Here is a 16,022-nt window from a genome sequence, read left to right on the forward strand (position 1 = left end):
ACAGACACATGAAGTGGGTGAGTCCTCAAGACCACCACAGACGGATGATGATATATTCAGGACCCAGTTGGCTACTGCTGTGGCTATGTTCACACAAGTAATGCAGAACCCGAGGTTTTTAGCCTTTCTGCAACCTCCTCTTCCGTCTCAGCAAGTTGGGTCACTGGATCATATTCAAAAGCCTGTTAAGGCTCGAGCACAGGTGATTCATACCGCACAGTCAATGGAAACACCTGTACACTTGACGGAGAACATGCAGTCTCCACAACCTATGCCTAAGGTGCAAGAACAGGTGGCTGAGATGCCAGTTTTTCAAGCTGTACCAGTTCAGCCCGCCACCTTTCAGCAGCCTATAGCTGGTTCTAATGGGCAAGGAATCAACTTACAGGCTATGCAACCATAGTTACCGGGGAACGCCCCCTAGCCCCCGTTCCGACGTTCCGGGGGCAGTTCCCTTCTCGAACGTTTCGAAACGTCCCGGAACGTCTGACATTTCGGGTGGCCAGTGCAAACCGGAACGGCCGTTCCGGAACGTTCCGGAATTCCCCTGGAACGGCCAATGGCTACAAACAAATTTGGCAAAAATTGAAAAAATTGAAGTAAATGTTTGGGCTTCTTTTTGAAGTGTGCAAGGCCTCAAGGACTCATAAAATGCACCCCCTCCCCCTTTCTCTCCACAAGCTAATCCTCAAGGCTCAAGCTCTCTCCCTCTCACACTCTCAAGATCTCTCCCTCTCAAGACTCTCTTTCTCAAGGCTCAAGGCTTTAGGCCTTCAAGCTCTCTTCCTCTCCCTCCCTCTCTCAAATCTCTCCCTCTCCCTCTCACTCTCTAGAGTCTCTCTCTCTCTCTCATCATCTAGTCATAGCAAGGTTGAATGGTCTTCAAAACGAGTTTTTTGTGAGTATTAAAGTCAAAGCACTCTAATACTCCTTGTATTTAGACACAAGGAGTTAAAAAATGCACTATTTGGGTGTTTTTTATACCTCCCGTTCCGCGCCGTTCCTGTTCCGGACCCCTAGCCATTCCCCTGTTCCGCGGGGATCCCGTCGCCGTTCCCGTTCCGCGTTCCGGGTAACTATGTATGCAACAAGTCTTCCCACCACCTTCAGTACACCCTGGCTATTTTGGAGGTGGATCGGTATTCCAGAGCATGGCTGGTCATGCACCTGGAAATCAGTTTTATACGCCAGGAACAGTGTTCAGGGGTGCTCAAACGATGATGCCCAACCCCATGTACAGTGTCATGGGTATGCAACCAGGGTTTCAGAGCACTCAGGGCCAATTTGGGATGCCACAAGCAAATTTTGGTATGGCTGGAATTACAAATCAGCAGCCAAATATGGCGTTTCCAGGTCAAGTTAATAGCGGCCAAGGAACACAGATGAACCCTAATAGTGTTCCCATGTTTCAGTCACTTCCATATGACAATTTAACGCCGTTGGAGAGGCCAACTCCGTACAAAGAAGGTGGCAAAGGTGTCTTTCACGACCTTTACAGGGTTTGATGACAGGAAGAAGGCTCTCTCATTCCTCCAGCAGTTTGACAAGGCCTATGCAGGGGGAAACTTTACAGAGGCTTCAAAGGTCCGCAAGGTAGCCATTCTCTTGACAGGGAATGCGGGACAATGGTGGACAACTTTATTGCTTCAAGGGCAAGCTCCGTCCACATGGGTTTACTTTAAGCAGATTTTTGCAGCAGCATGGTTATCTGATGACTTTGAAGCAGATGTCATGACAGAATGGCACCAGCTTAATGCTGCCACTTGCAGAAATCTGGATGATTACAATCGGAAGTTTTGGAAAGCTCTACTTCCAGTAACTTCCTATAGGTTTGTGCCATTGACAGAACAGATTGAAAAATACTATTGTGGCCTACCTAAAGGATTGAGAAAGTAATGTACGAAGACAAAAGTCACTACTTTGACGCAACTCATCAAGGTAGCAAACACTGGCAATGGTTTGCTCAAGGGGAGAAGATTGTGAATTTAACACTGGCGTCAAGGCAGGATCAGGCAAGAAAAATTCAACCAAGAAGCACGTTCCCAATGAGGCTCCTAAAGGGACTCAGGAGTCAGCCAACGCAGAGAAAGATAAAGCTATGGCTGAATCAGAAAAAGGACCAACGAAGAAATGGAAAAGACGTTTTCCTCGCAAGTCTGAAGAGCAAAAGAAGGTCCAGAGGACAGAGAACAAATGCTTTATTTGTGAGCAGCCTGGCCACATTGCTTACAATTGTCCTACAAAGAAAAGGCCAGCTGATTCTGAAGACAAGGAGGACAGAAAGGAAAGAAGCCCATGGCTGGTCTAGTGCCAGATATGGTGGGCGACAAGCCAAATTCAGATGCAAGTGAGCTTTGCAGAGCTTGGGGAAAGGTCAGGGATCAAACAGTGCTTATCTTCTTTGATCCAGGTGCCAAAGCCAACTTCATTTCCCCAGAATTGGCTTCAAAGTTGGGAATCAGACCTGAAAAGATGGGGTATACAGCAGAGGCAGGTTTGGCATGTCCTGGCCATACAGAGGCTGTGACACCCATCATTGGAAAGTTGCGTCTACATATCCAGTCCTATGTAGATGCTAAAGAATTTTACATCATGCCACTGGACGGATGTGATGTGTTGTTAGGTATTCCTTGGTTGTTTCGTGTACAGGGAATCATGGATGCCTACAACAAAAAGATCACTGTACAGAGCAGGGGAAAGACTCACATTCTGGATGTAAAGCTTAAAGGGGAGTCTATTCCTACTGTATCAGCTTCTGCTATTACTTCTGTAATGAAAAAGCATCTTTCTGCGTACTTGGTTTTTGCACGTGAAGTGTCACATTGTGATGAATCAAATTTATCTATGCTAGATAAAAAAAGGTCAATGTTTTTACAACAGTATAGTGACTGTTTTTCCGATTCATTACCGTCTCAATTACCGCCAGAGAGACCCGAGGACCATGCGATAGATTTGGTGCCAGGCAGTAGCCCACCAAATAAGCCTCCGTACAGGGTTAGTGCGGCTCAGCAGAAAGAGATAATGAGCCAAGTACAGGAGCTGTTAGAAAAGGGGCTGATTCAGCCCAGTTCATCTCCATTCTGCTCTCCAGTGTTGTTGGTGCAGAAAAAGGATGGCTCATGGCGTATGTACATCGACTACCGTGCACTGAACAAGAATACCATCAAGAATAGGTTCCGTATACCTAGAATTGATGATATTATGGACAAATTAGAAGGAGCAGCTATGTTTAGTAGGATAGATCTAAAGAGTGGGTACCATCAGATCCGCATTAGATCAGAGGATGTGCACAAGACTGCTTTTAGAACAACGTTTGGCCTTTACGAATTTTTAGTGATGGCCTTTGGTCTTACAAATGCTCCTGCTACGTTCAATAGGATGATGGACAGAATTTTCCGTCCACACCAGCAGTTTGTTGGTACATTCTTTGATGACATGATAGTCTACTCAAAGAATGAAGAGGAGCATAGGCATCACTTGGCCATTGTGTTCAAAGAGCTACGCAGTCATAGGTTGCTCATCAATGCAAAGAAAAGTGAGTTTTTTCTGGAAGAGATTCACTTTCTGGGACACATTGTCTCAAAGGATGGTGTCAGAATGGATCCTGAAAAAGTTGAACCGATCAAGTCATGGCCAAATTTGAAGACGGTGCATGATGTCCGAAGCTTCTTGGGACTATGCTCCTATTACAGAAGGTTTATCCGAAATTTCGCTGAGATTGCTTCACCTTTACATGCTCTTCAAAAGAAGGCAGTCACCTTTAGATGGACACAAAAAGAGATTTCAGCTTTTAATCTCTTAAAGGAAAAGATGACTTCAGATCCAGTCATTGTGTTGCCAGATCTTAGGAAGTCATTTGTGGTCCAGTGTGATGCCTGCGGTAGTAGCATTGGTGCAGTGCTAATGCAAGATGGCAGGGTAGTAGCCTATGAGAGCAGAATTTTGCAAGGGCCAGAGATGACCATGCAGGTCTATGAGAAAGAGTTACTGGCTGTGATTCATGCGCTCTTAAGTTGGAAACACTACCTGCTAGGTGCAGACTTTGTTGTCCAAACGGACCATCAGACCTTGCGATACTTCTTGACACAGACAAAGTTATCTGAGAAGCATATGCGATGGGCAAATATCTTGTCCATGTTCCATTTTTAGATTGTGCATGTGGAAGGCAAGAAGAACGTTGTGGCTGATGCCTTGTCAAGGAAGCCACAAATTTCAGCTGTGTCGATTCCTTATCACCATGAACTTGATGATATGAGAGAACAGTATGCAAATGATGAAGATTTTGCAAGGGTCTTCGAGCAGCTAATGGATGGACAACGTCATGAACACTATCTTCTCAAAGATGGGTTCATGATGATGCATGGCAGATTGTGTGTCACAAAGCCATTGCGACGCAAAGTGATGGAAGAGAGTCATGTCCCACCGTATGCAGGGCATCGTGGTATCAATGCTACAGTTAAAGCGGTTGAGACATTCTTCTATTGGCCTACATTGAGAAGGGATGTGGATGCCTTTGTGCGAGAATGCCTAATATGCCAAAAGGTCAAGTTTGACAAGCAAAAGGCACCAGGGTTATTGCAACCACTACCTATTCCAAATAAACCATGGGAAAGTATTGCTATGGATTTTATCTTTGATCTTCCGAGAACGCAGACAGGAAACGATGGTATTTGGACCATTATTTGCAGATTCAGCAAACAAGCTCATTTTATTCCTGTCAGGAAGAAGATAAAGCCAGATCAGATGGCACGCTTGTTTATGAGCAATATTTTCAAGTATCATGGCATGCCACAGTCGATTGTTAGCGACCGTGATCCACGCATGACAAGTTTGTTCTGGAGAGGCTTGTTTGAGAATATGGGCACCACGCTCAAATTCTCTTCGTCGTTTCATCCTCAAACAGATGGGCAGTCAGAAGAGGCAAATTCTACTGTCCTAGATCTGCTGAAGTGCTATGTGTCAGAGCATAAAGGAAAGTGGGAGCAGTATTTGCCATTGGTGGAGTATGCATACAATAATACAGTGCATTCATCAACTGGCAAGGCACCCTTTGAGATAGTTGAAGGTGGCAAGAAAGTTCCTCCCATACTGCATACAAAGGACAAGATATTTGAAGCAGATAAGTATGTTCAGGACATGGATGAAATGTACAAGAAGGTCAAAGTGGCCTTAGAAAAGACTCAGGCAAAGCAAAACAAAGCAGCTGATCGTCACCGTCGTGAAGTGGTATATTCACTTGGTGATTGGGTGCTTTTACGCTTTGAAAAGGCAAGGTTAAAGAAGATGAAGGGCAAGGAAAGATTGTTTCCAAAGCTCAGCATGCGTTATTATGGGCCTTTTCAAGTGTGCGACATAATCAGTGATGTTGCATATAGGCTGAAATTGCCTGACAGTTGGAAGATTCACAATGCGTTTCATGTGAGTCTTCTCAGACCCTATGTGGGTGATGTGCCAGAAGATATGCCAGCTGAAGATCAGCCGGAAGTCGAGGAACTTGACGAGATCTTGGTCCCGGAACAGATTTTGGCACACAAAGAAAGGAAAGTGAAAGGCAAGGTTGCTAGGCGTTACTTGGTAAAGTTCAGAAAGTATCCACCAATGGATGCTAGGTGGATGGAAGAAGGTGAACTTGCAGAATCACCAACTGTGTTATCACTTTACCTTGAAGCCTTCGATTTGCAACCTACCTTGACCCCTTGAGTTTCAGAGCTACATGGATTGTCAGTGTGACAATGGATTCTGAAACAAATGATGTACATGGTATTTAAAGTGAGCTCAAATGAAATACCTGTTACATGAATGTTAGAGCTGTACAGATTGTCAGTTTGGCAATTGCTCTTATGGAATGTCCAAAAGTTTGGTTAGTGCTATAGAAGTGAGTATTTCTTGTCAGTTTGTCAAGGATACAGTAATTGCTTCTATTAAAGAGTACATGTGTAACTGCATTCTTAAACTGTCGGTTTGGGTATGCTCAAAAGTGTTACGGGATCCAACGTGTACTATAAGACAGTGGCAAAATGTGCAGCTACCATTTTGTCATTGGAAAGTTAGTGACTCAAAGCAATGGCAGAGTGCGAAGCTACCACTATGTCATTGGGACAGGGTTCACACGCAGGCAATACATGAGTCAACGAGGTGTTGAATACACCAGGGTTGACAATGAGCATGTATGTGTCGTATATGTGTCGACAAGTGTTGAATACATCAATGTTGACAGTAAGCATGTACGACATAGATGCAAACGAGGACGTTTGAGATTTCAAGAGGGGGGTATGTCACCAGCGTGTGACTACTATCTATCCTTTTTGTTGATTTCTTTCTTATTATCTATTTACTTTCACTTTTTGGAAACACCCCTCGGGAAATCTAACTGCCCTGCATTGCATAGCTAGTGTGGAACTGTCCAGAGGGAGTCCAGGCCTGAGGACAAGAGAGCACTAAGGTTGGACAAGGACTATGGTTAGCCAAGTGGGGTCATTGACTAGCCAAAGTGGAATCCTTTGCTACAGAGGCTACATTTCAGTTCTGGATGTGGCCGCAGTGTACAAAGAGGGTCGGATGACCTAGAAAGATACAATGGCAGCATCTCATAAAATTTAGGGAACTGCTATTTTGGGACCTGAAAATGTGTTGGCGTCATTACCTCCGGAATGACAAGGGGAACATTTTCTTGCTCTGCTGCAAAGTCAACTGATGCACCAGTTGAGATATTTTTAGCCGGGAATGCCCAAAGTCGGAAAATGTGCCATGTGGCACTCTGTGAGCATTCTGCTACTCCTGGCCAGAGAGGGGGCGCCTAAAATGAGAGAGGAGGCTGATTTTCAGAATTTGTCACAGGTTAAGAGCTATGGAGTGCTTGCTTTCCCTCTTATGCACAGTGCGGTGCCAGGAGTGATGCCCTGCACGCTACGCACTGCCCTCTCTCTCCCCTTTGGCAGTATGTTATGCCCCTCTAGTGGGCTCTTCATTTGACCAATGTACAGTTGTGTGGGTTCATGCGCGATTGCCGAGGCAAGAGCCTCTTGCACAGGTACTGGATTAGCTAGCGGCTAATCCCCCCGCAGGTACAGGTGAATTCGAAGAGGTTTCACGCCAGAAATCTCGTCCGATTCAAAGGGCAAGTAGTCCTACAGGTGCGGGAGCTCGAGGACTTGCTACGGATGCGACCGGCACACGAAACGGAGCCCGAAACAGTAAATTACAGCCTGCTGTGTATTTTTGCAGGTTTAGGGTTTTGGCCCTAAACGGACCCTAATACCCCCAGGAGGTTCAAGGACGCAAGGGGACCGCTGTACAGGTGATCTGGCGCATTTTCAGGGCTGAAAACAGAGAATTCAGCGTGCTGCAGATTCTCGCCAGGTTTTGCAAAGTGCCCGTATGCGTCGGGAAAGTTAGTCAATGCGTGGGAATACTGACTGTGAAGGGTTCTAGTACAGTTATGCTGCCGAAATCGGGCTGGAACAGTGAAAATTCAGCCGAGTTTGTGCGGGGCAGCTTGTAGGGAACCACAGCGTTTATTCCCTCTTTTGAACAATAAAGAAATACCGAAAGGGGCGCCTAAGTTAGGGGCCAATCTGGTGTCGGTCTACTCATACAGGTGCAATCTAGCAGCCTGTATCCCTCTCCCCTTTGTTGTGTCTTGAAAGTACAGGTAAAATAGATGACTATTAATGGGTGAAAGCTAAATCAAGGTTTAAAGTAAAGTCTACCGCCCTTTTTGGATTGAACAGGCCGGTTACAGACGTTTGGTTGTAAAAGGCCAAATATCTACCGGCCCGGACCTTTTTAGGTTATGCGGGAGGAGTGATGAGGAAGTCGTTGAATATCTCCCGGCCCGGACCTTGTTAGGTTATGCGGGAGCAGTGTTCATCGGCGACTTAATGTTTCTATGTCTTGTACCATGCATATGTGAGCATTTGTGTTGCATTGTGATGTGCCAACCACTAAATATTCCTTATTGGATAAGATACTTCTGGGAAGTCCACGACCCAGGATATCAAGAGTTCCGATCTGGAATGAGACTCCTTATTGGATAAGATTCTTCTGGGAAGCCAACGACCCAAGAAATCAAGAGCTCCGATTTGGAATGAGAAAACTGATTGTCCCTTGAAATGTCCCTTAGAATGACCCTCGCAGATTTTTGAGCTAACTTGAGTTGTTTTGCAGATATGTTGCGAACGCTTACTTTCTTTCAAGAAGGGGAGATGTCACAAACTGTTGACATGTCAAGGCACTGAAGAACGGAGCCAACCCGCAGATCCCGATAGAAGTAGATGAAGAAGTTTTACCAACTTGCAAAGTCTTTCCGAGTGGCCTATTTTTTAAGAAGAGTTCTCGCCAACTTATGGAACCCCGTTCGATGGGGCCCAAGTGACATAAGGGCATTAACATAAGGCTGGACCCTCACACACACACACACACACACACACAAAATAGCACTGACTTGCTGACGTAGCAGCCTGTATGGATTTCCGCGAATTGCACTACTGATGTGGCAGTTGTACGGATTTCTTGCTTTTGTTCTGGCAGCTTTTGGACCAAATGCTTTTGAGTTTACTGCTTTTCATGTAACTACTTTTGAGGCCAAGGGCCTTTAAATATGTGCAAAGGACTCAGTCTCTGGCACTCTTCTAGATAAAGGTGCAGAGCACGAGTACCGGCATCGTACTGAGTTCAAGTAATATAAAGAAATACCGAAAGGGGCGCCAAGGTTTGGAGCCAGTACTCTCTGGGACGGAATTCTGCCACTCCATGTCGCGTGTGCTCTCTATTTCAGTTTAGTTATTATTGAAGTGCTAAAAGTCTTGTTCAGACTATTCTTTTCTATTGGCATGTGGTGCCCGTCTTGTGACACTATTGGAGTGCCATCACTTCTTCAAACTGATAACCTTGGAGGACCAGTGTGAGCACTGTACTATTGAAGTGCCATCACCTCTTCAAGAATACTGTTTGTCCAAGCAAGTTTCAACAATCCAAGAACTTATGGACCATGCTGCAGTCAGCTACAAAATATGAAACAAAGATTGGAATTTGTTACGGGATGATGAACCGGATAACACTTAGAATCCTCAACAACAATGCAATTTTTTGCAATTCTTGCCACAATTCGACTCAACCTGCACGACCTCGTTTGACGACTCGCCAACGAGAAACTTAGTAGTAAGAAGGCAGATGCTTCGAATGTTTCCAGACAAAGCACCCCTCCTATGTATGCCTGAATAAAGGGGAAAAACTCAAGAGCAACCTCCTGCATCTCTCTTGGTTCATCCAATCGGTCCCAATTTCTCCCAAAATATTAGATAAAACAAACCATTATTTGTTAGAGTTCAGACATCTCTCTTGGTTCGTCCAATCGGTCTCAATTTCTCCTAGGGATGGGTGCTAGGGAATGAGGGTTGTTTTGTTGCTGTGTCCGGCCACTCTGAGGTAGGTTTCTCATGTCAGGTTGTGTCTAGCCATGTTTAGCCTTGGGTTTTGGCTTGGTTCCATGGCCATGCAGGCTTTTGATTCCCTAGGTATTTTTCCCCAGTGCACTATGTTGCTCACATGCCCTATTTTTTCCTTTTTCATGGTCATGAGGGCGGGAGTTTGGGTCGGGCAGCCTCCTTGGAGAGGTATATAGGTGAGCAGGGGAGGGAGCCCTTAGGCATTGTCGACCAGCCCCAATGGGCGGGGCGGAGGGGGACCTTCCTTGGGTGCCCCAGTGGGCATGCTGAGGAGGTCAATGGGCGGCAGAGAGAGCAACATGCCTAGTGTTTTTGGTTTTGGGCATCTAGTGTTCTTGAGTTGCCTTGGGGTTGTTGCACATCTCCAATACCAGCACGTACTCCCACATCTTGCGATGGTCAGTAAGAGGATTTATCCCCAGCGCTTTCCTCAGGGCACAACACTGGAGGGCATGGAGTGGAGAGCTCCTCTAGAGGGCAGACCCATCCTTATGGTTGCCTTGAGACCCGTATTGAGGTATAACCCAATCTTGTATGAATGACAAGTATGCACACAATATGAAATTGAACCAAAAGTTAGCACATCCAAATTTTCCCTGAGCCTCACTTCAACTCAATACAAAAGCAACTAACGATGCACTCTAGTTTGTCTTAGAAAAGAAAATCTCAGATTGTCTGTTGATGAGCATAGCTTAAGAGAGTTTATATCGAGCATAAATAAATTGAGATTAAAGATTACCTGTTCTCTTGTCCACGTAGCCATGCCTGACATGGGGTTCTGTGACGATGTGATGCTCGTCAGACGAGGAAAGTTCCGCTTCCATCGTCGCCTTCTCTCTCTCTCTCTCTCTCTCTCTCTCTCTCTCTCTCTCTCTCTCTCTCTCTCTCTCTCTCTCTCTCTACGGTCCTTTCTTCTTCCGTTTCTGCAGCGCTAGACGGAGACTCGTATATGTACACAAGGTGGCCACCCGCTGTTTCGAGCGCAGGAAATGCAGTCATTCAAATCCATCTCCCAATTATAAAAGGTGATTGTGTGTGTGTGTGTGTGTGTGTGTGTGTGAGTGAGAGAGAGAGAGAGAGAGGGAGGGAGGGAGGGAGTAGTAATGGTGGTGGCCAAGGGCCATCGAACAAGATGAGAATCGCCTTCAAAATTTTGACGTGGAAAAAACCCATGGTTTAGTTCTTGTTGTTCACAAAAGGAATCTTTGAATGGCTTCCTTTTTTTTAAGAGAGATACCTACAACTTGAAATTACAAATCACACACCCTACTCCGTGAGACGGAGCATCCGAGGCGGATAGAATTAGTGTATATGTAATAATGAACCTCACATGTCACAAGAATTATCAAGGAAAGACCATTTCTCTAGGTTTGGGAATTACTTGCCACTAAATCCTTAGACCCTCAAATTGTGGTATATGTGTCTCCTCTGTAGGGAACTTTACGACAAAAACTGTAAAAATTAAAGAGAGAAATAATTTTTGAACGATGACAAGTTATGGTTTAAACACCAAGCCCGATATGTGAACATATGCAGCTCAAGGGTACTCAATCTTCTGAATGTTGAACATCTTATAAACTAGCTACTTTTGGATGTTACGTGTAGCACCCGTTGTATAGGTCTCTTTTTGAAGCAAGGGTTTGCCAAGGCTACTCCAAACTTGGCAAGACACCATCATGCATATCGTTCTGCAATTAGTTAAAGCTAAGCAATGGATGCTTGCTCCATTTGCACACTCTAGCACATTTCTAATCTTGGTAGGTGGTAATATGGGAGGGTAAGGGTTGCAAAAGTCGGGTTTACGTTATAGTCATTAGTCAATGTAGCTTGTTTTTGAATCTCTTTAACTAGCCTTTGAGGCTAGGCATGGTGGATTTGATGCTTGGGCTATTGATGCTTTAGAGTCCATTAAACTCATCAAATATTGTTGAGCTTCACTTTTAGCAAATGCTATTGGATGCTCACTTTTATCCTTGATTTCCTTAAACTCTTATACCAAGGATGACAACCCTAAAGGGGAGGGTTTAATAGCTCTTAGATTTTTCCTAGCATTGCTTGTAGGTGGCTAATGAATACCTTTTGCTTTGAGCAGTTGGAATTCACAACAATTAGCATGTCGTATAATCTTAGACTCAATTCCTCTACTTGGCATAGAGCTTTTTGACTTGGTTCTCTCCATGATGTGGCTTTCTTTAGCTAGGGCACTTGTTGGTTCTTTGCACTAAACGATTTCACTCGCATTGGTTGCTCTTGCTTTGTTATCCCCTTCAAATTGGTGTAAGAGAAGAGTAGAGAATCTAGCAATCGGGCTCGTGTGATCTTCTATCAAAACCTTATGTTTACAATACAATTGATTGTGTTCCTTGAGACCTTCTTGATGAGGTGAAGATGGCAAGCTTCACCAAGCATTAGCATAACGATTACAATAAACATGAGTAGCATGAACTTGAATAATGCCCAGCCTCAATCCCAAGACCTCAAACACCATGAAAGGTGAGGAGAGTTGGTAGGGAGTGAGGAAGAAGAGAGAAGTAGAAGTAGCTCTACGAGAAAGCAATAATCCCTTGCACATAATCACTCATAGCTCTTGTAGCATAGCTTAGCATAGTGATAATGGAGACTAGAGAGATTGATAAGCAAGCATAAGCATTCTCTTGTGTGGATTTGCATCCATAGCCAAGAGATTGTTGTAGTAGGCACTCAACTTCTCAAGCTTGGAGAAGGAGATGGAGTTCTTGCTTCACAAGAGTGTGTGAAGAGAAGAATGAGAGAGAGAGAGAGAGAGAGAGAGAGAGATAGGTAGCTTGGTCGACCCCCTTGCCTAGGCTTCCCTTGAAGCTCATTGGGCCATGTAGCCCTCTAGCCAATGAGAGCTTGGCTCCCTTTGGGGCAAGTTGTGTAGTCTCTTGACAAGTGTCCTTCTTTTCCTCTTGTGAGGTTAAGCTAGCACCCCCCTTGCTTAAGCACAACCCTTGCTTAAGCACAGCCCTTGCCTACTTGAGCAGTGTGCCTCTACACCTGACATGTGACCCCTTTCCTCTCATGAGAGTATGGGCCCTTCGTGAGGTGCATACATGCTACTCATATCCCTTCGGACTCGCTCCCTTCTTTGTAGCAAGATCTTTGAACTTGGTAAGTAGGCAGTCCCCCTACTTAAGCACAACCCTTGCTTAAGCAAGCTGCCCCCTTGCCTGCTTGGACCTTAATTGCCTAAAGTTTAAAAATTAAAGACTATGTCTTAAGGATTTTAACGCTTACCTTTGGAGGCTTTGATGAAGCCAACCCTAAGGTCTTTTTCTCCATTGGTTAACCTTGCTCTTTGATAGACCATTTCTCATTTGGGCCCCTTTACCATTGGCCCCGTGTTGAAATAGATCTATAAGCACATATGTATCTTAACCCTTGTTCCCGTTTATTCTCCCATATTAAATGATGAGTTTAATATGAGAAAATCATTTGGGTTGGTTAGATATTATATTTTATGATATTGTACTACAATGGAATTTTCTCCAAAGCTAGCTACACCAGTGTAGCAGGGTTGCAGTGTCATGGGCACGGGGCAGATAGTTAGTCACAGTTGGCCAGGGTTTCACACTGGACGAACTCTCTTGTCGGGTCGGTGGCAGTGACACGTGGCAGGGATACGGGTGGTGGTCCAATCGACACACTGTGGCCAGCGCACCACCTCACAGTTCAAAGATAGGCTTGGCGGGAGTGGATATTTTGCAGCCATTGGTGGCTCTTCATGTTTGTATATATCCATAGCTGTTTGGGGTTTTTATCCACTTTTGTATGGTTTAGCGTCTAGTCTTGAGTCCGGAGTCTAGAGTTATGCATGCCACTGGCACTCTCCCTGCACATTGGAGCCTTGACACCCCCATTGTACCTTGAGTCCTAAGCTTGGAGTTGTGTAAGCTGTTAGCCATAACCCAAAAAAAAATATAACAGCCACGCTGGCTACCACAACCAAAAATCATAACCATAAGGGATCTTCATCCCTTCACCAAGAACCATACTCATCACTAAAACTCATAACCATAAGGGATCTTCATCGCTTGACCAAAAACCGTATTCATCACTAAAACCAACTCCCACACTTGGAGCTTTGATTGTCCTTGTTGCAGTCAATTGAACCAACATATGTGGCCTTTAAAGATCAAGTTGTAATGCATGCAAAAGATTCTGAAGAACGACTAAAAATAATCTCAAATCATAAATTTGGACACATTTAACCATATGCAAGTGATGTCTCATAACCACACATCATTGTCCTTGCACATAGAGCTAGTTTGGACCTAGAAGGGTAGAAAGTAGTACACACATCTACATGAAATATCAATATCTATCCTTCAAGGTTTCATGCATCATAAAACATCATTACATACCCTAATCATGATGCAAAATAGCCTCATCACTTTGATCAATCATATGCCCTAACTCCACATGTAGTGAAAAACAACTTTTTGCTATTTTCGGGTGCACACACGACATACAAAAGAGAGTGTTTGACCTCATACCAATGCATCAAACGCAACCCTATAACATAGACTATCGCCTTACCACACCACTTGATCCATACGAAACTTATGCTAACAACCATGATGCAAAAAGAAAGTTGTCTTACGCAAAATTGCCAATAGAGTTTGGGTTGGATAACCATATATCAACTCATGATTCTATGGATATCAAGCAAGTGGAATCAAATCATCAAAACAAACCGTAAAATACATATGAACCTTACATCAAGCTCACTACTCTATATGATACCCCTCCTTGGTAGTACGTATACACGTATAGGCAACCCCGTACAAAAAGCAATCAATAACTCACACACGTGAAATGTTAACGGTTATCTAAATACATTTATCAGCATGTCTAATCAAGTTCTTGACTTGGCTATGTGATTTTCCCCATCCGACGAGTGACTCTCCAAGGATCTTGGGGTTCAAAATATTGACCAAGCGCAATGGAGAGCATGCTGTATTTTGATGGCATAACTATTCACTCAAGCAAAATTCTTACATGACACATAGATGAAAAAAATCTCTAAACAATGTGGGAAATCTTTGATTCAAAGGGTTTGTTCTGATCCATAAATGTTTGGGAGATATGGCCAAAATAGTCTCTACCGTCTACATGACATAAAAGGAATGTGTGCTTTTTATATACCTATGTGATCATAAACATGTTGTATGCATATGACAGCATCCTAAACATGATAAGACAAGCATAAATCTACCTTTTACACTTTTGACAAGCCTATGTACATGAAAACACATCACCCTTAAGAATAGTTTCTCAACACTAACAAAAACAGACGTGAAGAGAGAAAAAGATGATGGCTATGGAGTTTAGAGCTACTTATTGTGAATAAGAAGTGATTATCAATGGTCAAAAGGCTTCTTTATTTGTCACAAGAGAGCGAAGATGAGAGTTGCATAAAGGATTTTGTTACAAAGTTGATAAAGAGCGCGTTCACCGTGAAAAGAGAAGAGAATATAGTAAGAGAGTAGAGAGAGATGGTTCTTCTTCTTTTTGTGAGAATGAGAGAGAGCTTGTTATGGAGTTGGTGATGGAGAGCTTGCATCGCCTCCATATAATACGTACGTAGAGTTTCACTGAAGCTCTACTACTCCTTATATACTTCTTTTCCTTGGAGTGTTCCCCAAGGCAAAACAGGGCACCATGTTTTATGCCAAGAATAGCTTCAAGATTTTGGAAAAAGCTTCCCCCTTTGCTAAACACAAGTCCCTAAGGCAAAATAGGGCACCCTATTTTCTTCCACGAATAGCTTCCAGATTTTGGAAAAAGCTCCTCCCTTTCCTAAAAACAAGTCCCTCGTTTAGAAGTTAACTCTTGGCCATACCATCCAATTTTTCTTCTATAATCTACTCAATAAAAATGGTATCTAGACAACTAATGTGACCATAAGTGAACTACACCACACTGTGATACCCTAGCATGATCATGACACTCACCATACTGCCTTGGCATATTTACGATGGCTTTTTATGAAAATTATCTTCATAAAAATCTTGTTTAATCATGCTCCTCCAACGTATGTCTGTTTTGCAGTTTTATGATGACTAAAATCAATATAATTGGGTTTAAAGAATATTTAAAATCCCATTGCTTTTGGAAACTTAAAAAAGCACAAAAAGAGAAAAAGGCGTGAAAAGCTTAAAATATATATATATTTTTTAATTGAACCATGGCTTTTTTTTATAAAATTGAACATTAGCTTCTTTGGACCTAGTAAATTAAGGATCCGGCCTTGCTTACAAAAAGTGTCATAAGAATTTAAAAAAAAAAACAAATATTTCCAAAAATAAACCAAGTGTTCTTCTGACCTAGCAGAACATGTAAAAACTGTTGCTTTCCACTCTAAAACCTCACAACATTGTACAACAAGCATCCTACATAAAAAATAAAGTAATGTACATTGAGAATCTATTTTTTAAATTTTAAAAGAGATTCAAAAATCAGGGATCTTACATCCTCCCACACTTGAAAGATTCAAGGTATCCTCACCTCAACATGAAGTCTTTATAATTATGTCTCAAAACATTGTCGTGT

General features: G+C 43.5%; 1 protein-coding gene across 2 annotated transcripts in view; it reads right to left on the reverse strand.

The window, feature by feature from the left end:
- LOC147455899 (uncharacterized) overlaps positions 1–10,548 on the reverse strand; it is a 53,047-nt gene extending 42,499 nt beyond the window's left edge. For both annotated transcript variants that reach the window (XM_086514529.1, XM_086514527.1), the window contains exon 1: positions 10,186–10,548. In XM_086514529.1, the coding sequence (XP_086370655.1) occupies positions 10,186–10,270 (85 nt within the window). In that variant the 5' untranslated portion in view covers positions 10,271–10,548. The remainder of the gene's footprint in view (positions 1–10,185) is intronic.
- Positions 10,549–16,022: the final 5,474 nt, after the last annotated feature.

This window comes from Adiantum capillus-veneris, chromosome 6 (assembly GCF_014529385.1).
Source record: "Adiantum capillus-veneris isolate H3 chromosome 6, ASM1452938v2, whole genome shotgun sequence".
Classification (NCBI taxonomy): domain Eukaryota; kingdom Viridiplantae; phylum Streptophyta; class Polypodiopsida; order Polypodiales; family Pteridaceae; genus Adiantum; species Adiantum capillus-veneris.